At 35.7% G+C, this 23,827-nt stretch overlaps 1 protein-coding gene across 3 annotated transcripts in view; it reads right to left on the bottom strand.

The window, feature by feature from the left end:
• Window positions 1–11,048: 11,048 nt before the first annotated feature.
• SUZ12 (SUZ12 polycomb repressive complex 2 subunit) overlaps window positions 11,049–23,827 on the bottom strand; it is a 41,658-nt gene continuing 28,879 nt past the window's right edge. For 2 of the 3 annotated variants that reach the window (XM_045837055.1, XM_045837056.1), the window contains 8 exons: window positions 22,740–22,845; window positions 18,601–18,778; window positions 17,061–17,152; window positions 16,725–16,868; window positions 16,024–16,181; window positions 15,495–15,693; window positions 15,002–15,081; window positions 11,049–13,355 (listed from right to left, as the gene is read on the bottom strand). In XM_045837055.1, coding sequence (XP_045693011.1) covers window positions 13,010–13,355; window positions 15,002–15,081; window positions 15,495–15,693; window positions 16,024–16,181; window positions 16,725–16,868; window positions 17,061–17,152; window positions 18,601–18,778; window positions 22,740–22,845 — 1,303 coding nt within the window. In that variant the 3' untranslated portion in view covers window positions 11,049–13,009. The remainder of the gene's footprint in view (window positions 13,356–15,001; window positions 15,082–15,494; window positions 15,694–16,023; window positions 16,182–16,724; window positions 16,869–17,060; window positions 17,153–18,600; window positions 18,779–22,739; window positions 22,846–23,827) is intronic. The other variant, XM_045837057.1, reaches the window with a different exon arrangement.

The raw sequence follows: 23,827 nt of genomic DNA, 5'->3' as shown, positions 1-23,827 counted from the left end.
CGTGTGTATTTTTTTTCTTCTACAATACTTGATAAATCTCATTTTAATCTTTACTTTTAAGTAGAGGGAGAAAAGAGTTGCCCGTGGCTCCAGTCATTTTAATTCAGATATTGTAACTTGTGGAAAGGTACTAATATTCCGTGTATAAGCTTACTCACACTGATATTCTCTGGTACTTAGTACAGTGCCTGGCACGTAACGTGGGTACAATAAATGTCTGACTGAGTGAATGTAGATGAGTTACCTCCAGAATGTCATCTCATGGCCTTCGTTCAGCAAATATTTGTTAAACACCTTCATTTCTTCTCCTCCATTTGGAGAATGACGTCTTAAATTTACACCTATAGAATCTGCCTATTCACAGAAGTGACGTAAACCTAATTTAATTTTAGACAGGTATGGATTTTAATTTTGAACTCTGAAACTAATTTAAATATTGATAGTTTTTCTTGAACTGTGAACAGAAGATTTTGCTAAAAGCCATTCTGTTGAAATAGATAAAGGAACCTAGTATTCCAAGTCTGTGTGCTTGGAGGGACAAGAAAGTTTGGGTGATGAAAACGATGATAAGAATTGATGTTTATTGGGTAGAAGTGACTTCCAGCCAAGATGGAGGTGTAGGTAGACACATTGTGCCTCCTCGCACAACCAAAAGAAGGACCACAACAAATTTAAAAACAAAAAACCCACCAGAACTGACAGAAAATTGAACTGTATGGAAGTCCAACAACCAAGGAATTAAAGAAGAAACATTCATCCAGACCGGTAGGAGGGGTGGAGACGGGCAGCCTCATGGAGAGGACTTGTGGCGAAGCAGTGGCTGGAGGACCAGGCAGTCTCACATTCACATGCAGATAGGAACAACAAAGGTGAGACAGACCGTGCAAACTTTTATTTCCAATGCTGGGAAATAAAGCCTCAAACCACTGACTGAAAACATCTGTGGGGGTTGTGGTGGCAGGAGAAACTACCAGCCTCACAGGAGAGTTCCTTAGAGAAACCCGGAGGGTCCTAGAATGTACACAAACCTACCCACCTGGGTAATCAGCACCAGAAGGGCCCAATTTGCTTGTGGGTAGCAGGGAAAGTGACTGAAATCCCGCAGAGAGCAGAGCAAGCAGCATTGTTCCCTCTTGGACCCCCACATACAGCATCAGCATCATACAAAGCAGCAGTGTGAGTTGCCCCACCCTGATGAACACCTAAGGCTCCGCCCCTTACTACATAACAGGCGTGCTGAGACAAAAAAAATGGCCCAAATGAGAGAACAGATCAAAGCTCCAGAAAAAAAACACAACTAAGTGACAATGAGATAGCCAGCCTATCAGATGCACAGTTCAAAACACTGGTAATCAGGATGCTCACAAAAATGGTTGAATATGGTTGCAAATGAGAGGACAAAATGAAGGCTATGAAAAGTGAAATAAAGGAAAATATACCGGAAACCAATAGTGACAGGAAGGAAACCAGGACTCAAATCAACAGTTTGGATCATAAGGAAGAAATAAACATTCAACTAGAACAGAATGAAGAAGCAATAATTTAAAAAAAGTGAGGACAGGCTTAGGAACCTTCAGGATATCTTTACATGTTCCAACATCTGAATCATAGGGGTACCAGGAGAAGAGGAAGAGGAAGACATTGAAAACTTATTTGAAAACGTAATGAAGGAGAATGTCCCAATCTGGCAAAGGATTTAGATTTTCAGAAAATCCAGAAGCACAGAGAGTCCCAAAGAAGTTGGACCCAAGGAGGAACACACCAAGGCACATCATAATTACATTACCCAAGATTAAAGGAGAGAATCTTAAGAGCAGCAAGAGGAAACGAGAGAGTTACCTACAAGGAGTTCCTATCAGACTGTCAGCTGATTTCTCAAAAGAAACCTTGCAAACAAGAAGGGGCTAGAAAGAAGTATTCAAAGTCATGAAAGGCAAGGACCTACATCCAAGATTACTCTATCCAGCAAAGCTATCATTTAGAATAGAAGGGCAGATAAAGTGCTTCCCAGGTAAGTTCAAGTTAAAGGAGTTCATCATCACCAAGCCCTTATTATATGAAATGTTAAAGGGGCTTATCTAAGAAAAAGAAGATTAAAAATATGAACAGTAAAATGACAACAAACTCACAGCTATTAACAACCAAACCTAAAAAAAAAACAACCCACAAACAAACTAAGCAACAACTAGAACAGGGACAGAATCATAGAAATGGAGATCACATAGAGGGTTAGCAACAGGGGAGTGGCAGGGAGAGAGAGGGGGAAAAGGTACAGAGAATAAGTAGCATAAATGGTAGGCAGAAAATAGACAGGGGAGGTTAAGAATAGTACAGGAAATATAGAAACCAAAGAACTTGTATCTATGAGCCATGGACTTGAACTAAAGGGGGGGAATGCAGGTGGAAGGGGGTCTGCAGGGCAGAGGGGAACAAAGAGGAAAAATGGGACAACTGTAATAGCATAGTTAGTAAAATATATTTTAAAAAAATTGAAGCCCTGGCTGGTGTGGCTCAGTGGGTTGAGCACTGCCCTACGAACCAAAGGGTCGCTGGTTCGATTCCCAATCAAGGCACATGCCTGGGTTGCAGGCCAGATCCCCAGTAGTGGGTGTGTGAGAGGCAACCACACATTGATGTTTCCCTCTTTTTCTCCCTCCCTTCCCCTATCTAAAAATCAAATAAAATCTAAAAAAAAAATTGGTATTTATTGAACCTCTACTGTACACATCAGCACAATGCTAAATTTTCAAAATGTATTCATTATCCAATTTAATCTACATATCATACATATTATACTGTCATTACTATTATGTCTACCTTACAAATGAGAACATTTATGCTCAAAAGATTTAATTTGGCTACGGTCATGACCAATGACTAGTGTAGTTAGGGCTATAGCCCCAACCTATTCGCTCTGGAGCCACAGCTCATCACGGCTGTGCTCCTGGGAGGGGTGAAACTGAGGGGAAAGCCCCAGGTGTGGATAATAACCAACCACTAGATAAACGGTAGAAAACTGCAGGAGTAGCACTGAGAAAGGACAGATTGAATTTACCTGAAGATCTCGGGGAGTAAAGTAAATCTTAAAAAATGAGTAGAAATTTGATAAACTCAGAGCAGGCATTGGAAGCAGAAGGGAAAGCATTTGCAGCCATGATGGAGGTACGAACGGTGTACGTGAGGGCATCCCCACCCTAGAATCGCGGAGGAGGGGGTGAGTGAGCCTGCAGTGAGGGCCCGAGAGGGGCAGAGAAGTTGCATGTTTCTTACTTTTATGAAACTGCCACACTGATTTCCAGTAAGGGGCTCCACCATTTTTACATTCCTTCTAGCCATGTGTTCTTTGAATCCTTGGTATTGGTTGTCAATTTTTTATTTTAGCCTTTCTGATAAATGCGTCATGATATCTGTCTCATTGTGGTTTTAATTTGCATTTCTCTGACGGCTAATGACATGGAACATCTTCTCATGTTTATTTTGCCATCAGTAAATCTGCTCCAGTGAACAGTCTTTTACTCATTTTGTAATTGGATTGTTTATTTACTGTTAAGTTTTAATAGTCTTGATGTATTCTAGAGAGCAGTGCATTGTTGGGTATGTGATTTGCAAATATCTTGTCTGTGGCATGTCTTTTCATCCATTACCAGGGTCTCTCCTAGAGCAAGAGTTTCTAATTTTGATGAAGTTCAATTTATTAATTTTTTCTTTTAAAGATCAGGTTTTTGGTGTCAAGTCTAAGAAGAATTCTGACTGGCCCTAGATCCCAAAAATTTTCTCCTATGTTTTTTCCTGAAAGTTTTATAGTTTAACATACTACATTTAAGTCTGATACATTTTTTATTTAATTTTTATATAAGGTATAAGCCTTAGGTTAAGGTTCATTTGAGAACATATCTGTTCATGTAGACGTCCAATTACTCTAGTACTGTTTGTTACAAAGGCTGTCTTTCCTCCACTGAATGGCTTTTGCACCTTGGTCGAAATCAGTTGGGCATGTTCGTGTGAGTCTGTTTCTGGGTTCTCTGTTCTGTTCTATTGATCTGCAGGTCTGTCTCTCCACCACTACCAGCGGAGTCTGATTACTGAGCTATACAATATTTTAAAATCAGGTAGAGCTGATTCCTCTCTTATTCATCTTTTTCCAAATTGTTTTAGCTATTCCAGTTCCGTTGTCTTTTCATGCAGATTTTAGAGTAATCTTTATCTACAAAAATCTTTGCTGGAATTTTGATCGAAATTGCATTAAACCTGTATGACAGTGAAGAATTTATCTCTTTACTATGTTGAGTTTTCCAATTCATGAACTCAGTATGTTCCTCCTATTTAGATCTTTGATTTTTTTAAAAAAGATTTTATTTATTACTTTTAGAGAGGGGGGGAGGGAGACAGAAAGAGAGGGAGAGAAACATTGATCGGTTGCCTCTTGCACACCCCCAAATGGGGACCTGGCCTGCAGCCCAGGCACGCGCCTGTCTGGGAAGGGAGCCGGCGACCTTTTGGTTTGCTGTCCAGTTATCAATCCACTGAGTGCACCAGCCAGGGCTAGATCTTTGATTTCTTTTCATCAGCATTTTGTAGTTTCCAACAAACAAGTTTTGTACATATTTTGTTATGTTGACACCTAAGTTTCTTTCTGAGTGATTATAAATGGCATATTTTTAATTTGGGCTTCCACATGCTTGTTCCTAATATATTGAATTGATCTTTATATGTTTATCTTGTATCCTGTCAATTTGATAAACTCAGCCTCCCTTCGTCCCTTGAGATTCCCTCTTTGATCCAAGGATGTTTTTAGTTTCCATGTGTGTTTGGAGATTTTCCTGTTATCTTTCTGTTGATTTCCAGTTTGATTATGTTGTGGTTGGAGAACACATTCTGTATGAGTTCAGTTCTTTTAAATTTGTGAGGTTTATGTCATGCCCTAGAATATGGTCAGCCTTGATGTATGTTCTTTGAATACTTGAAAAATCTGTATTCTGCTGTTAATTTTCTTTTTTAAAAAAATTTTATTTATTGATTTTGAGAGAGGAAGGGAGAGAGAGAGAAACATCGATATGTTGTTCCACTTATTTATGCACTCATTGGTTGATTCCTGTATGTGCCCTGAGCAGGGATCGAACCCACAACCTTGGCATATTGGGATGATGCTCTAACCAACTGAGCTACCTAGCCAGGGCTCTAATTTTCTGTCTAGTTACTCTCAATTCTTGAAAGAGCGATGTCAAAGTCTCCAGTTATAATTGTGGATTTGTCTCTTTTGCCTTTCGTTTTGTCAGTTTTTTGTTTTTTTTTTTAAAGATTTTATTTATTTATTTTTAGGGAGGGAAGGGAGAGAGAGAGAGAGAGAGAGAGAGAGAGAGAGAGAGAGAGAGAGAAACATCAATGTGCGGTTGCTGGGGGTTATGGCCTGCAACCCAGGAATGTACCCTGGCTGGGAATTGAACCTGGGACACTTTGGTTCCCAGCCTGCGCTCAATCCACTGAGCTACGCCAGCCAGGGCTTCTTTTTGTCAGTTTTGACTCAGCTTTTGCACCTCTTTTGTTTGATGACCACACACTTGGGATTTCTGTGCATTCTTAGTGGATTGACCGTATCATAGTGTTCCTCTGTGTCTCTACTAATTTTCTTGGCTTCACAGTATACTTTATCTGATACTAATATAGTCCCCCCTGCTTTCTTCTGATTAATGTTGACATGATATAAATTTTTATATCATTTTACTTTTAACTTGTCTGTATCATATTTGGAGTGAGTTTTTTGGAGACATCATATAGTTTGGTGTCATGGTTTGTTTTTTGTTGTTTATTCTGTCAGTCTCTGTGTTTTGTTTGGTCTGTTTAGACTGTACGTATAACGTTACTGATGTGTTAGGACTTAACTGCCATTTTTATTTTTTTGCTTTCTCTTCTCTCTGGTTTTCATTTCTCTGCTTTCCTTTTTATGCATTCTTGTAGGTTACTTGAACATATTTTAGAATTTCATTTTGATGTATCTGTAGTGTTTTTAAGAATTTCTCTTTGTATAACTTCTTTAATAGTTTAGGTCATATATATTAATATCTATGTATATGTAATATATGTAATGTCCATATACATATATAAATTACTGTATTTATGCATTAATATACTGTATTATGTATTACATGTTTTATATATATAAAACTTATCCATTATACGATGGGCCTGTCTGGAAAAAGCCCAGCCATTGTTAATATGAGAATAGTTTGCATGACATCAGTGTAACCTGGCAGCCAAAGAGAGTTGACTGGAATATGCATGTGTGAACAATGACAACTTCACTGTCTTAGTCATTGGGGGTGGTAGACATTTTTGAGTGAGCATGTGTACTGTGTGGCCATCCCATTCAAAATGACTGAGTGAGTAGAGCAACTAATCTACATCAAATTTTGCATTAAGCTTGAACATTCCTCCATGGAAACTATTTGGATAACTCGGAAAGCCACAGCTATGGCCAGCTGGCGATTGGCAACTTCATCATGACAGTGTGTCTGCTTATGCGTCACGTTTTATGCAGAGGTTTTTTTAAATTCAGTCTTTATTGTATATATTTTTTCCATTAGCATTTAGTCCCCTGATACCCTCCTCTCCCCTGTGCAGAGTTGGGTTTGTTTGTTTTTTTTGTTTTTTTTTTGCAAAGCATCAAATCACCCAGGTGACTCAGCCCCCTACAGCCCAGATTTGGCAACTTGTGACTTCTGGCTTTTCCCAAAACTAAAACGACCTCTGAAGGGGAAGAGATGTCAAACCATTGATGGGGCAGCTGGTGGCGACTGGGAGAACTATGTGAGGGCCCAAGGTGCCTACTTTGAAGGGGCTTGAGATGTTGTTGTCCTATGTACAATGTTTCTTGTATCTTCTTCAATAAATGCCTGTAGTTTTCCTGTTACATGGCTGGATACCTTTTAGACAGAGCTTGTATATTTGTCTATATATGTCTTTTCAGTGTATTTCTATCATGATTTTACCAGTTCAAGTGAAACATAGAATCCTTACCTTGCTTTATTCTTCCCCAATTTACAACATAATTTTCTTTTTTTCCACATAGATTTAGAACCACATCAATGTTATAACTTTTGCTTTAACCATAACATATTTTAGAAAACTGAAGAGATGGAAAGCCTATTGTGTTTGCCTGTTTTCTGCTTACCATGTTATTTCTTTTTTCTTTAATATTTTTAAAAAGATTTTATTTATTTATTTTTAGAGAGGGAAGGGAGGGAGGGAGAGAAACATCAATGTGCGGTTGCTGGGGGCCACATGGCCTGCAACCGAGGCATGTGCCCTGACTGGGAATCGAACCTGCGACACTTTGGTTCTCAGCCTGTGCTCAATCCACTGAGCTATGCCAGCCAGGGCTACCATGTTATTTCTTTGTTCATAATGTTCCAATATTCCTTCTTGTATCATTGCCTTCTGTTTAGAGAACTTCTTTTAACTATTCTTTTAGGATAAGCTTGCTGGTGTGAAATTCTGTTTTCTTTCATCTGATAATGTCTTGATTTTCTCTTCTTTCCTGGAGAGTATTTTCACTGAGTGTAGGATTCAGTGTTGACAATTCTTTTCTTTCAGTACTTGAAAAATATTAGGCTACTTCTCGTGGTTTCGGATAAGAAAAAATCTGCTATCATTCTGATTTGCCTTACAGATATGTGTCATTTTTCTCTTTCACTCTGTTGTCTTCAGTTTTTAGATATTTAATATTGTTGTATTTTTACATGGGTTTCTTTGGGGTTATCTTGTTTTCCTCAGCTTCTTGAATCTCTAGTTTTATGTATCTGGCCAAATTTGGGGAGATTACAGCCATTATTTTAAGCCCTGTTTTTTTTTTTTCCTGCTCCGTCTGGGACTCTGGTAACATAAAATTTACATCTTTTGTTTAGTTCCACTGATTCCTTAGGTTCTATTTTTTTCGTCTGTTTTCTCTGTGTTGTTCAGATTAGGTTATTTCCGTTGCAGTTCACTGATTCATACCTGTCACCTCCATTGTACTATTGGGCCTATGAGCTTTTTATTTAAAAAAAAACTTTTTTTTTGTAATTTTAAATTCTAAAATGTCCATGTGGCTTTTCATTATATATCTATTTGTCTGCTAAGATTTTCTGTATTCTAATTTGCTTGAGGCTGTTCATTTTCCCATGTTTCAAGTGTGCCCATAATTCCTCATTGAAACATTTTTATTGTGTTAGGTGTCTTGACTGGTGTAAGGGATGTTCAGGTAGGTAGTTAAACATTTTAATGGGCATGTCTGTGGTATGTTTCTGGAAGAGATTAGCATTTGAACTGATAGACTGAGTAAAACAGATGGCCCTCCCCAACATGGGTGAGCATCATACAATCTGCTGAGGGCCTGAATAGGACAAAATGGCAGAGACAGGTTGAATTCAGTCTCTGCCTGATGAGCTGGGCCATGCATCTTCTGCACTCCTGGTTTTAGGGCCTTCGGACCTGGACTGCAATCTACACCATTGGCTTTCCTGGGTTCCCACCTTGAAGGCAGATCATGAGATTTCTCAGCTTCCATAATTTTGTATTGATTGTTTTTATGGAGATTTTAATGCAGTTGCTTTAAAATCTTTGCAGTTAGTTCTAATATCTTTGTCAGCCAAGTGTTGTTATCCATTGTCTTCATTCAGTTGGAGATCTTTCTGGTTCTTGCTGTGACAAGTGTTTTTCTTTTTTTTCATGAGCTTTTTTTTTTAAATTTTATTTTAATCATTGTTCAAGTACAGTTTTCTCCCAGACAAGTGTTTTCCTATTGAAATGTGGACATTTTTGTGTTTTGAGACTCTGGATCTTATTTACACCTTTGACAGCTGGCTTTTTGACATCACTCTAGCAGAAGATTGAGGGGGGAGGGTGGTGCCTCATTACTTCCAAATGGAGGTAATAAAAGTGTCACTTCCACTTAGCCTCCATTGACCACTAGGAGACTCTTAGTTACTTCTGCTGCACTTGGTGTGGGAGTTCTGGTTCCCTACGTGATCTCCAGACACTGAATTTGGGGTGGTCCCAGCACTTTAGGCAGGAAAGTTCTGACTCCACCAGGCTTTTTCTGAACCACCCCATCTGAGAGAGGAAGAGGAGAGACACACCATTACTGCTCGTGGGAATGGAAGTCCAGGCTTCTGTCACCACAGTGGGTAGGGCTCCTCATCACTGCCTGGTGGGGTAAAAATTCTGTCTCCCTACTTGGCCTCTAAGACAAATTTCTAAAGATGGTGAGTCTGGGCAAAGGTTAAATGCATTTTAATAGAAAAGTACTGGATTGCTCTCTCTAGAGATTGTACCAATTATTTTCCCAGCAAAAATGTGCTTAAAAATACTTTTACTTTTGTTCCATTTCTTCAGTACTGTATTTTAAATTTAAATTTTACTTTTCAGTTACCACCAATGTCTTGAGCGCCTATTTCCCCATTCCTTGCCGAGTGTTACTAGCCAACTTTATTTAGCAAGCAGAATCCATGTTTTTTTTTAAAGACTTTATTTTAGAGAAGGGAAGGGAGGGAGGGAAACATCAATGTGTGGTTGCCTCTCACGTGGGCCCCACTGGGGACGTGGCCTGCAACCCAGGCATGTGCCCTGACAGGGAATCGAACCTGCAATGCTTTGGATCGCAGCCCGCGCTCAGTCCACTGAGCTATGCCAGCCAGGGTGAATCCATGTGTTCTTGATCTTCCTCCTTTTTCTGGCAACTTTTCTCTTTGGTCTTTTTCTTCCTGTCTGCAACTATATTCAACCTTCCCACTCACTCTCCCCAGAATCTTCCATTGTCTGTTTCCCTCTTGCTATAGCCCCATTTTTCACATACTCTGTGATAAATTTCTCCAGCTCATTTCACATTTAATAAACTCATTAACCCTGTTTGCTATTACTTAATTCCCTTGATATTGCCATTTTACTCATTTTCTGTTATGGGACTGCTTCCTTTTTGAAACTTCTTGGCTTCATCACTCTATTAGTGCATTTTCAGTCCTCTGTATTGCAGTACTGTTGAACAATTTTACCTTCTTAAACACTTCATGACAGGCAGGGTTATACATTCTAGTGTAGAAATTCTCCCCTCCCAAATTCTTGCAACTGTGGCTCACCTAAAGTACACACTGGGCCCTGGCTGGTGTGGCTTAGTGGATTGAACACCAGCCTGCAAATCAAAGGGTCACTAATTAGATTCCCAGTGAGGGCACATGCCTTGGTTGCAGTCCAGGTCCCCAGTAGGGGGTGCACAAAAGGCAACCACACACTGATGTTTCTCTCCCTTCCCCCTAAAACTAAATTAATTTTTTAAAAATAATATACATACCAGTTTTTCATATCTATGCAGTAAATCTCTACGTCCAGATCTTTACTATGGCATATAAAGCCCTCATGTCAGCAAAACCAGTACCAGCTAAGATCATTAGTACCAAGGTCAGTGAGATGGATATAGCAGTCTAATGAAAAGGAATCAAGTGCTTAAAAGGAATGCACATGGTGAGCTCTGGGAAAAGAGGGGCATCATCTCAAAAACACAAAAACCTGTACAAAATGCTGTTACTAGTAAATAAGGCAAGACCAGCTGAATTGTGAACTCTTCTGTCAAGTTTTCCCCAACTCTTAGAGTTAACTTCTACAACTACTGACCTCATGGCATGTAGTATATAATTGTATCACACAATATCACTTTATAACTATCATTTGTATTCCTCTCTAGTCTGAGCTTTTTGAAAGTTAAGATATTCTTTTTCATTAAAAAGGAAATGAAAAAAGAATCCACAACTAAAGATGGGTAACTTTCTATACTGACATATGTACTACTATAAATAACATACTTAATTTGAAATTGACATTACTAAAACTGAAAGCAGGTTTCACATTAAGCTGTTTTCTTAATTTTTTCCCTTTGGCTGAAACAAATGACATTTCCTTCTCAGTTTTGGAGGCTGGGAAGTGCCTTCTAAATTTATTAACTCTGACTGATGTATGTACTACTGCATCCTCACTATGCTAACAAGCCAAAGTTTTAGTGCACACATTAACAATCCATAAAATAAACACAAAACGAATACAACTTTTATATTATTGAACTTTATGTACAAAATCATTTGATTGCAAATAAACATTTAATGTAAAAACAAACGTTCTTTTAAACTGATTTTTTTTTTACATCTACTGTACCATTCAAATGCTTTATCATCTTACATGATTTCTTCAAAATCTCTTATCAAGGGTACATATAGAAAAGCATTTTTTTATAAATAGAAACAAAGGGATTTTTCAGCTTTTATTATAAGATGGCATAAAAAGTTTACTCAACAGAAGTAATTTCATTACTATTTGGGGGAGGGAATCACCAACTTTTTGTGCAAACAATGCTAGCCTTCTTTTAAGCATTAAGAGCATAACTGCTTAAGAAATGACATAAGCAATAATTCTACACCTACATCTCCCCTAAAATAATCTATTTTTTTACATATGTGCACAGCTTTAGCAAATTAAAGCCCGAGAGAAATGCTCAACATCCACTATCCAGAGGCATGATCAGAGTTTACTGTAACATCATTGGGAGAGCTTACCAATCAAGGAGTCTGTAATGAAAGCTGCAGTTTCCCTCTTTCCTATATTTTTAACACAAAAATCAATAACTAAGAATTTAATACTGGATGACAAATCACATCCACACTATTAAATAGCCTCACAGTTAAACACATCTTAAAGACCAATCAAATCAGTATTTACATTTTATAAATTTCTGAAGACACCATTAGAAAGCTTATATATCCCTTCATTAAACAAAATAGGGAACTGCATCTGATGGTGATGGAATGAAATAAAAAAATTAAAAATACCTGTATTTACAGCAGCATTGTTCCTTTATAAATAAAGAATATGAAAATGTAATTATCTTTAAGGATAATAAAATATTGAGGTGATGTTACTCAACCACAGTGCTTGTTGGAATAAAAATCTATTGGTGTTTGTTAATGTGCCAGTAGTGAAACCACTTTTTGTTGGACAAAATCCAACTGCAAATATGTGCATAAAACACATAACACAGGGCAAATTACTCAAAACAATTCAAGTCAGCTCATCTGTACTGAATATTCTAATTGTGAAACACATTACAAAGACATCCTTGCAAAGAAAAAAATAACATTTTCTGGTTTGTTTTCATAGAACGCTTCTTCCCTTGAATGTGGCATCTTAAAAGTCTCAAATTTGTTCTTCACTTGATTTACAATCCTAGTGTGGACAGTTTAATTTTCCATCTGATTACCTAAGTGGGGGGGATAAACAGCAAACCATTCAAGTTTAAAAAACATACTGGGTGAGCAATGCACTAAAATTATCCACATAAAAACAAATGGTAAGTAACCTTATAAACCAACATGATATTTTACTGTAGAACGTGAAGAATTAATATCTCAAACAGGCATAAGATGAAGAAGTGCTATTTTAAAATTGTAAAACAAATTATGCAATGCAAAAGATCTTGTGTTGTAATTTTTCATTTTAAATTAATGATTTCAAGATCAAGGATCAAGTTTTGATTGCAAGTGGTAATGCAACATGTCACAAAAATCTCCAATTTTTAAAAAAGGGTATCACATTTCAATTTTCCCTCCCCATGAAAATGTCTCACAATTACAAAATAGGAAAAAAGCCGATCACAAATGCAAAAAACATTAAAATTTAAATATATGAAATTTCTACATTATCAATTTATTTCATAAGACAATTGCTCAAGTTAAAAATACTTTCTTTGAAGTATTGCTTTTCATGCTCAAACAAGAGAATGTTTTGATGACATCAGTAAACTGATATACATGTAATGATGTACAATGAAGTGAAGGAGAACCCTGATACAAATATCCTTGTTGAAATCATTAACTTCATCTAACAATGCCTGTTTGGAACCTATGATTAAAAAACAAAACCCAAACTCTTCCTAGAGGCTGAACTTTCTAGAATGCAATTTCAGTGTTTGTCCATAACACAGGGTTAGGTCTTTTCAGAGTTTTTGTTTTTTGCTCTGTTTTGAAACCCCTGAGACACCATCTGTTTCCAAAGCTTTCTCTTTTGAGTTAATTTCACTAAATCCATTTGCTGTCCCATTTTGTTCTTCGGTGATTTCTTCATTTGCAGGGGAAGCAGATTCTCCTTTTTCTAATTTTTGCTGCATTTCACGGAGCTTGGTGACAGCTTTATCTATTGACATTATGCTAATAAGATTAAAGTCATGCATGCTGACTAGATGAAGCATGAAGTTTCGACATAAATTCTTCTTAATTATTTTCTGTCCATAGTTTTCTACAAACAGCATACAGGCGTGATTCATTTGATTGTCAGCAATAAACCTATTTAATAAAAACAACACAAAATATCAATAGTGATAACAAAGCATTTCTGTCAAATGGAACAGTGATAACCATTCATGAATGAACAGTAAGACTATCCAAATCTAGTGATGATTTAGCAAAAAGTAAAACTATAGTGAAAGTGAGACTCAATAACCTGAATGAGCTTACCACTTAAAAAATTTAGAGATATAATATAACCAGAGCTTATTAAGTAGATGTCATTTGTTTTTCCTAATCACATATAGCAATATTAAAAGTATAAAATACTTTCTTTTGCCAGCACAACTTTAATTCTACACATACACACTATCCCCTTTATTCTGTCCCTTGATTTTGACATACTTTCCTATTTCAGAAGCAGTCTTTCTACATTTTCAGTTTATGGTAAATTTCTGAAAAAATGAAGATGTCACAACAAATGAGACAACAGTGAGGTGGAAAGTGAGTTGGTGGCATGTACAATGAATAAAATTTGAGAGAACCAAATAGAAGAAAGGCTGCTCAGTCATCCACTGGAACTGAGAGTACAACAGACTCCAGAAGGTCTGCCTACAAAATTTTTAAATATCTGAATAGTCTACCCAACTACGCCCCCCCCATCTTTATTATGCCGGTATATAATGAACCCCAAGAGTTGTGCTAAAACATTTAGATCAAAGAATTAAAATAGAACTCAATAAAATGTGACTAAAATTTTATCTTGAAACTGGCATATCAGGACAAAAGGAAGAGATTTAACCTAAGCCTCTGCATACATACTTGACTCCTAACTTAGTTCCCCTAACTGGGGAACAGGCAAATATTTTCTGTAAAAAGCTACATAGTAAATACTTAATGCTATGCAAGCCATATGTATGATCTTTTCGAGGATCCACTAAACATGTGAAAATTATTCTTAGGTGAAGGCAGTACATGTATACAAAAAAGGTTATGGGCCATGCACCCAGGTATCTTATGTATCAGTAACTCTTCACTCCCCAAGAGTAAAGAAACCAAAGTGTTCCCTCCCATTTATTTCACTTATCTAAAAATGAAAAAACTCTGGCTCTGGTGCTATAGAAGAAAGCTTTAAATGAGGATCTAATAATAATGAAGGTAGAGAAGAAAATGTGTATTGACAGTAAATAGTTCACACAAGGAAGGAGGCAGATCTGCAGGAAAAACAATGCTTTGGAAACATACTGTGGCCACAAGGGCATGAGAAATAAGGATTGTTTTACCTTGCCTCCTATGAAATGGTAATAAATCAGAAAAGCTAGTTACATTTTATTCTGAATAATTAAGCAATTTTTTTAAAATTATGATAATAACTGTGATAAGTAATTTGCAGGATTTCCAGGAATATAGCACTTGGCATTTTATTTTTGTATTCCCTGGCAATAAAATGAATGAAAATTAAAAACTGGGACATTAAAAATAAAAATCTGCTGTTAGAGCTTGCACCTTCTTTATTATACATTCTCTGAGCATCACCATTTTTCTCAATGCAATTATAATACTTTGGATTAGGGTAAGATTTAGGACACATTATATCTAAATAAACAGAATTTTATATAAGATTCTAACAGACGTAGATTTATAGAATGTGAGGCAGCAAATAGGATATAAAAGAAATGGAATATTTAAATTTAGAAATACCCTACCCATGCTTCATGACATGGAGATTCCATAGTTTCATCACTTCTTTCTCTCCTTCATTAACATCAGAAAATTCCTCAATTTGCTAAAAATAAAAAAATGTTTACAAAGGAAGAAAAAGAAAAACACCTATTAAATGCAGAATAAATATAATTGGTATTTCTAAGAAAAAATTGTGAGAATGTAAAAAGCAGTTTTCTGTAACTAAAAATACCACAACTTCTTTATACAGCAAAGTGGCAACATTTCTTAAAAACTAGTTACCTATAAATAATATGAACACACTATTAAATCACAAGAAGAAAATATGTATTTCCTTGGTAACTATTTAAATGACACAATTATAAATTGTGTATTCCTAAATTCCTTAATTTAGAAAAAGTTCCTTTATACTAAGTCAAAAGTTTAATTCATATTATTAAACAACAGTTTTCAAAGTAATTTAATAATAAAATTCTAAAAATCATTGTCAAAATAATAATAAAAAATAATACTTACTGTAATGGTTTTTTCTCTTAGCCATTCAGGATCCTTTTCGTCTTCACTATCTACTTCCATTTCTTGTGGACGGAGAGGTAAACAAGTATCACTATGAAAATACAGACGATTGTGTCCGCTACTGTATGTTCGCTGCTGTTCTACTTCTCCATCTTCAGATTCAAGAAATTCAGACATGCTTGCTTTTGTTCGTTTTGGCCTAATGAAAAGAAATGTTGATGTAATATTAAGTGATAGGGACAGGGCTCTTTATATTTCACTCCAAATAGATTACATTCCTTTCTTACGGTTTTGTACCTAGATCTACTAGGAGAATTCTTTAATACCCCCAATCACGGCACCAGTAGTGACATTAACATTTAAAACAGGAAAAAGTTGTAAGGAGGAAGTAAGAAAACTCCACAGAAGAAGGAGCTAGGGATATAAAGCAGTGCAGCACTCAGAGACTTCGCTAATGCTCCCCTTTGTTCTTCCACTATCATCAATAAAGGCAGAGAATAAACTTTTGTTGTATGGCTTTTTCCCCTACCTGCACACAAGAATGTGTGTGATAGGCGTTCTCTTTACTGGTCCATTGCGACTAAAAGCAAATCCAGGTTGGCGATGAATATCCTGAGGATTTCCTGCATAGGAGCCATCATAACACTCGTTGATAGAAACATCTATCCTAGCACCTTTTGGATGATACTGTAACAAAAATGGCAAGGAGTTTAGGAAAAAAAATGATCAATTATCCTATCCTAAATACCCAGCACTCCAAACTTATTTAAAAAGCACGTGTGGTTCTTTTTTCACCCTTTCTCATAATTACTAGCATTTGAAAAAAGGCATGAAGTACATGTGCAAGATGAGTACTTGTGATTTTTAGTGTTTTGTAAACTATAATTAGCCAGACACACCAGCATGGTGAACAGGAAGTCAGAGAACTCTGAGTCAAAAAGATCTATGTTAAAATCCTGGCTATGCCATTTATTGGCTTGATAACTTTTTAAAAATTATTTCTTGTGTGAACAAGAATACAGAAATTACCACTTAATTCAAAAGGCTGGTCTGAGGATTATGTGAGTCAATACAGGCACGCTATATGTAAACTCTGAATCACTCATTGTAATTCACACAATATAGCAACCCATCAAATGCAGAAATTTAGGTATTCTGTACAAAATATAATTTTTGAAAGACAGATTGTCTTATAATGTATGACATAAGAAAAAATAAAAAGTGACTTACAACATAATTGAAGATAAATCTGCTATGACAGAGTTTAAGATGCTTGAGTAAACTATAAAGTTTACGGCAGTTCAGAGTGCACCAAGGGCAATGTAGGTCATCTCTTGCTTCAGTTTGTTGTCTTGTATTGTTGTTATAAAGGAACTTTAAAACAAACAAAGAAAGCAAAGCTCTAGCTTATACATCTCAAAATATTTCTTCAATATCACCTTTAAAATTAGTTAAAAGGAAAAAACAAAAACATTCTTTTTATTTAACTATCCAAAATATTTTAGATGTAACACGCAAAAACAAAAGCATTTCATGATTACTTATAAAAAGGTCAGCTATGTTTACCTGATAAAATATTCTTAATTTTTGTCGGTTTTCATTTGAAGTATCTTTTTCTTTTCTCGTTTGTAGATCTGTAGTCAATGATTCTTTAACAGCTGAAAATACATACTTTTATATTTAATTCAAAAAACTGCTTCTAAGCAAGGTAACATATCTTGTGAAAATAATTAGACATTAAAGGTTTCACAAAATCCTACTTGTGGTATTTAATGCAATTTTTGTTCTCACCCTCAAGGGAACATCCCCCTTAATCAATATTCCTAATCATATATTTAGGTCTTTATTGGCAGGAGGCATACTTTTCCTTTAAAAAACACCTCTTATATCCTGAATCATTATTAAAGTAACCCCAAATAATAATATATAGTCATTGTACAGTTTTAAGCACTTTGAGGTCAGAGTGTGGTTTTGATTGGTCTTTCTACTCCCAATGCAAAGCAGTGAGTGGACATCCACCAAGTGTTGGTTGAAGAGAAATTAAGTGAAAAATGACTATCAAAATCATTCCAAATCCAAAAGATAATCAATAAATGGTGTATTTATTTACAGACTTAAAATGTTTTTATTTTCACTGATACAACTATTTTACATGTACAATCTTGTATAAAACTTTTTTTCTCAGTTTCTTTGAAACTCTTTTCACCTATTTAACTGGCTGGCCACAGAGCATTTTGAGAGGTGCCCAGACAACAATTTACTTAAAAAATCTTTTCTCTGACACAGGCCATTTTTAGAATCTTTTTAACCTGACTCTTATAAATGACTTGCACACAATAAATGTACATGAGGGGTCAATATCAAAGACAGCTATCTTAAACTTTCTGCCTTCTTTAAACAGATTAAGACCTGGATACTCTCAGGTCAAGGACAGTGTTTCTATCAGGCAGATACAAAATGACAGATCAGTGGCCTTAACTCAGCAGAGCTAACTCCATTTATAAATGTATTCCCTCTTAAAAAAAATTACTCAAAATTTAACCTGGCCAAATTCAGGTTATGATGATCCTCTTCCAGCTCTAACATTACAAAAACATTCTGCAATACTGAATTCAGTTCTACAACATATACAAAGTTTTACATCAAGTATAAAAAGCATACAATCCCAAAGCTCTATCAAGGTAGCAAGTTCAAAATCTAAAAAATTTTGAAAACCAACCGTTAATTCATGAATATGAGGCAAATCTGTTAAGTGGAAAAATCTGTCCTAAGTCAATATAGACGATCTACAGACCTTGTATGGAGGTGTTATATCATGTATGACATGTATACTGTATTCTGTATTATGCTTCTAAAATTTAAAAAAAAAAAAAAAAATCCCCAGATACATCTGACACAAAGGTTTTAGATACAGGATTGTTGATCTGCACTTTAACACAAAACTTTGTTTGATATAAAAGAACCCTAATTTACCATGGCTCATAATTTGTCTCTCTAAATAAGTCAAATATTTCCCAAAGAATAATTTTTGGAACAACAAACAAATTAATCTAAAGTTTAAGCCCTGTCTCTGCAAAGCATTATTTTGACAGCAATGTTTTCTTACCAATTGTTTGAGTAGGTTTGACTGAACCAGGCTTGTTTTCTTGATGGAGACTCTCTGAATTTCTAGTGGCAAGAGGCTTGGCAATAGGAGCTGTAGATTTATCATTGGTCTCTCCTGTCCAACGAAGAGTGAACTGTAACGTAGGTCCCTGAGAAAATGTTTCAAATGGAGGCAGCCTCTAAAAAAATTTTAAAAACATGTAAAGAGTGAAGGAAGATTCCACACAATGAATTGAAAGACACTGTAGAAACGTAAAAAACATTTATAAATTAATGTGGACTTGATTAAAACCAACAGTTTTTCCTTGAAAATCCAAAGTACTGGAGTACTCAGAATGTTTTTAAAAAGCAGCCACTTAACAGCAGTAAGCTGAGATGTTGCCATGTGCAAACACTGGCCCAGCACAGCCAGAATTTCATATTTTTCAAAGGAAACCAGAAACCCAAATTCTAATGGGAAATATTACCATTAAAAAAATTATTTACTTTTAGAGAGAGGGGAAGGCAGGAAGAAAGAGAAGGAGAGAATCATCAATGTGTGAGAGATACATTGAATCAGCTGCCCCTCACACGCCCCCAACTGGGAATTGAACCAGCAAACCTTTGGTTCACAGGCTGGCACTCAATCCACAGAGCCACACCAGCCAGGGTGAAATATTACCATTTTTATGTTGGTAACCAATTAAAAATGTCTTGCCCTGACTGGTGTGGCTCAGTGGATTAAGCACCAGCCTGTGAACCAAAGGGTCAATTGAGGGTTGGATTCCCAAGTCAGGGCACATGCCTGGGTTGCAGGCCAGGTCTCCCAGCAGGGGGCGCTCAAGAAGCAACCACACATTGATGTTTCTCTCCCTCTTTCTACCTTCCCCTCTCTCTAAAAATATATTAAAAAAAAAAAGTCTTTAAAAACAACAATAAAACTGCAGTACCCAAACCTGTCAGTTTGCAGACACTGTTAGACTAATTACTTTCTTTATAAAGAACAGTTGTAACAGTAATTTCCCTTTGACTTCTCTTAGCTTTACTGGTGGCTACCCTTGCTTCTCTTCTTTAGGTTTTGGCACAATGAACTTTACCTCGGCTTTCCTCCTTCACCTCTAATCACTTAAAGACTACTTACTCTTGCCCTGGCTGGCGTAGCTCAGTGGATTGAGCGTGGGCTGTGAACCAAAGTGTCACAGGTTCGATTCACATGCCTGGGTTGCAGGCCATGACTCCCAGCAACTGCACATTGATGTTTCTCTCTCTATCTCGTTCCTTTCCCTCTCTAAAAAGACTACTTACTCTTTTCTTGGTTTTCTTAGTTCCCAGCTAACATTTAGCCATGTTTCCCTATCTCCTACCCATCCTCCAGGATTTACCTATTATTTGGCAATCCCAGATTGGTTCTCCATTCTTTATACTTGAGTTCTGAACCCATATATCTCCAACTGTCTCTTGGACATATGAGCTCCTTTATATTTTGCTGCCATAAAAGCCTAAACTCCTTCTATATCTTCATTATAAATAATGCTTTTAAAACTAAATTTTAGACTAGAATGAGACAAAAATATGATCACATGAACTAGTTTTGACATAGTAAGTCTGTATCTAGGAATTTCTTTTTTTTAGATAAAAATTTATTTCTTTTTTAAAGATAATCTTTTCTAAAAAGAGTTTTTATTCATTTATTTTTAGAGAAAGGGGAAGGGAGGGAGAAAGAGAGGGACAGAAACATCAATGTGTGGTTGCCTCTTGCACACCCCCAACTGGGAACCTGGCCTGCAACCCAGGCATGTGCCCTGACTGGGAATCGAACCAATGACCATTTGGCTCTCAGGCTGGCCCTCAATCCACTGAACCACAACAGCCAGGGCCATATCTAGGAATTTATCTTATAAAAATACTTGCAATGCAAAAAGATACACATATAAATATATTCATTACAACATTTTTGAAAATGTAAAAAAAGTTTTTAAAAAATTATCCATTATAATAGTACTGGTTTATGGGACCCTTATTTAAAACAATACCACAGAGTTTTTAAAAAGAAGCAAATCCTTATGATTTGATTTAAAAGGATGCCATTTCATATTGTCTCAATTTCTTGGGAAAAACCAACAACCCATATAGATACAATCTTTATTTTCTCATGGATAAACCAAACAAACTTTAAGTAAGAAATTTAAAACATAAAGATAATAAATACCTGTAGAAACTTCAAACACCATAAATAAGTATAAAGAAATAAAAATTACTTGAAATCCTATCACCTACAACTTAGTCACTATTATCATTTTAGTAATAGTGGAAGTACATGTACAATTACATAAAAATTAAATATCATGGAAATTTTGTGAAAATTAAATATCATGAAAAGTATTCTTTTTAATGGCTTTTTACAATAATGCCTTTCTTTTCTTAAAAAAAAAAAAAAAAATCTTATCTATTTATTTCCAGAGAGGGAAAGGGAGGGAGAAAGGGAGGGAGAGAAACATCAATGTGTGGTTGCCTCTCAAGTGCCCCCCACCAAGGGACCTGGCCTGCAACCCAGGCATGTACCCTGACTAGGAATTGAACTGACAACCCTTCAGTTAGCAGTCCGGAGCTCAATCCACTGAGCCATACCGGCCAAGGCTAAGGTGTTTCTAATTATTCAGTATTTAACAATTTTGACAAGACTTGTTACTTCTATCTTTTCAGTTACCATCTTGTTACAAAATGGTGGAAGTAAACTTGTTAATGACTATATAAATAATTATACAATTTAAAATTGTACCCATATTGTCCATCTGCCCTACAGTAGGGATGTACCAACTTATTCTTACATTAAAGCATTATTTGAGGGTATGTGTCCTCACATACCCAACTATAAACTGTCAATCATTTAAATTTTGTCAAAAGATGTATCTCTGATTTCATTTGCATGTCTTAGAATACTTTTGAATTTTCTGGCCATCTTATATTTGTTAAGAACTGCTCGATTGTCCTTTAGCCATTTTTCTAATTAGATTGCTTACCGTTTTGTTATCGATTTATAAGACTATGCATTCATATTAGCCTTTGGTATGTTACAAATATTTTCTGCAGTCCATCATTTGTTTTCAAATTCAGGTTTTTATATTTAAAAAGAATTCACTGTAGTCATTTTTATTATATGCTTCTTAGCTGCTGCATCACGCTTTGAAGAGCTTTCCTCATAGCAAGATTACATGAATATTTACCTACATTTTTGGACATGTATTGTTCATTTTTGCATTTACATTTATAGGCCTTCTGGAATTTATTAGGTCTAAGTTTATTTCCAGTTGGCTAGAGACTAGCTGTCACAATTAATGAGTAGTCTTTCTTTCCCACACAGGTCTAATGCCTATTTTATCATGACTAAATCCCAAATGTATATGAAATGATTTCAGAATTATGCTTCAGTGGTGTGCTTGTCTACTCCTATGCTTACACCATACCAATTAAGTACTTTTAACTTTTAGTACGTTCTACTCTATGGTAAGTAAAGGTTCTCAGAAAACTTTTCCATAGGTTTCCTTAATATTATTACATATGGTTCTAGGTTTACTTGAGATTAATTTTAATGCTTAAAAAATCTTTTTAGGAGTTTGCTTGTGATAATACACTGACCTAATATAGTCAGAAATAAATGACATTCCACTGAGCCTGCCTATTCAAGAAATGTATGCCTATTTAAATCTCAGAAGAATTTAAGTGTGCTTCATTTAAGTTCTGCAGATTTCTTGATAAGTTTATTTCTAGTCATTATTTTACCTACTGTTGCTTTGAATGGGATTTAAAATAGCAATTAACATTTATTGAGCACTTATTTTATGCCAGGCACGGTGCTGTTAAACATACTTCATTATTTCATTTAATCCATCAATTCTATGCCTCATTTTACAGATGAAAAAACTGAGACACAAAGTTTAAAGTAACTTGCCAGATGCCACATACCTAGGAGTGAAAATCTGAACTTGGTCTGGCTCCAAAGAGGATGCTTCCATTAAATTTGCTGACTGGATAATTTTTTTTTTCCAAGTACAAAAACAAAGGACTCTACTTCCGACGTGAATTTGCATTTGGGGGAGAAACCATCAATAAAATATGGGAGTTCATATCTATAACGTGCTCAACCTTCTAAGCAGTCCATACCTTCCCATCAAGAATAGTCTCCCATGTTGCTCTTTTCTTGCTTATTGGACATTCTTCCATTTCCTGCATGGCTACTTCATACTCCCCATCTAAAAGCTGTAAGCGCCTGTTAGACAAACACATACACTTTAAAGTAACCTGTGTTATTATTATAAGTACACAAATTCTACATCTTTAGATTTACACTAACAAGCATTTATTAAATTTATGAACTAGCTTATATACCCAACAAGATTTTAAAATATACCTATACTCCATTCTTGACAAAAGCAATTTTAATGATTTCCACTATTAACTATTACTAGATAATTATTTTATTAATGTAGCTACTCAGATGTAACTTTAAACATTTAAAGTATAATATACCTAAGGTCTCAAAACTTAGTGAGCTTTAAACATTAAGTATAAAGTATATGTGCAGGCTTTATACTGGCAAAAATGGGAGTGTTATAATACTTGCCTTAGGGGACCACTAAGAATTATGCTTCTGTTATTTTTAACTATTGTAATTTTTGAACTTGAGTTCTTGACTTTTATACTTGACCAGTAATCCAATTTATGATTATAATGATAATTCTAATAACTATAAGATCCTAGGGGCACCTGGCACATATAGGTGCTCAATAAACATTTCATGAATAAATGAAATACCAGCTGAAGCAAAGAATTAACTAAATTATACCCATACCTACAGTTTAGTTTTAATGTGTATGTACATATATATATGTGTGTATATATAGTTTATATTATTTTTCCATACTTTTAAACACTGGTAACACTACTACCTAAACACCATTCTTCAATCATGCTCAATAATTTATTGTATATATCAAGAAGAATCTGGCATCTCTTCATCAGTCTTAGAGAACTCTGTTAGGTGCTAATAGCTAACATTTATTGAGTGCTTACGATGTGCCAGGCACTGTTTTAAAGACTTTACACAGTCTTCCCAACAGCTCTATGAAGATGCTATTACTCCAATTTTTCGGAAGACAAAAAATGAAGAATAGAGAGGTTAAGTAACTTGCCTTAAGATGACAAAGTAGCCAGAGCTAGCACTTAAATCCAGGTAGTCCATCTCCAAAGAC

Source organism: Phyllostomus hastatus, unplaced genomic scaffold (genome assembly GCF_019186645.2).
Source record: "Phyllostomus hastatus isolate PE091 unplaced genomic scaffold, TTU_PhHast_1.1 phas_contig_210, whole genome shotgun sequence".
Classification (NCBI taxonomy): Eukaryota; Metazoa; Chordata; class Mammalia; order Chiroptera; family Phyllostomidae; genus Phyllostomus; species Phyllostomus hastatus.
Note: the sequence above shows the minus strand (reverse complement) of the source record. Positions and strands in the feature narration are given on the sequence as shown.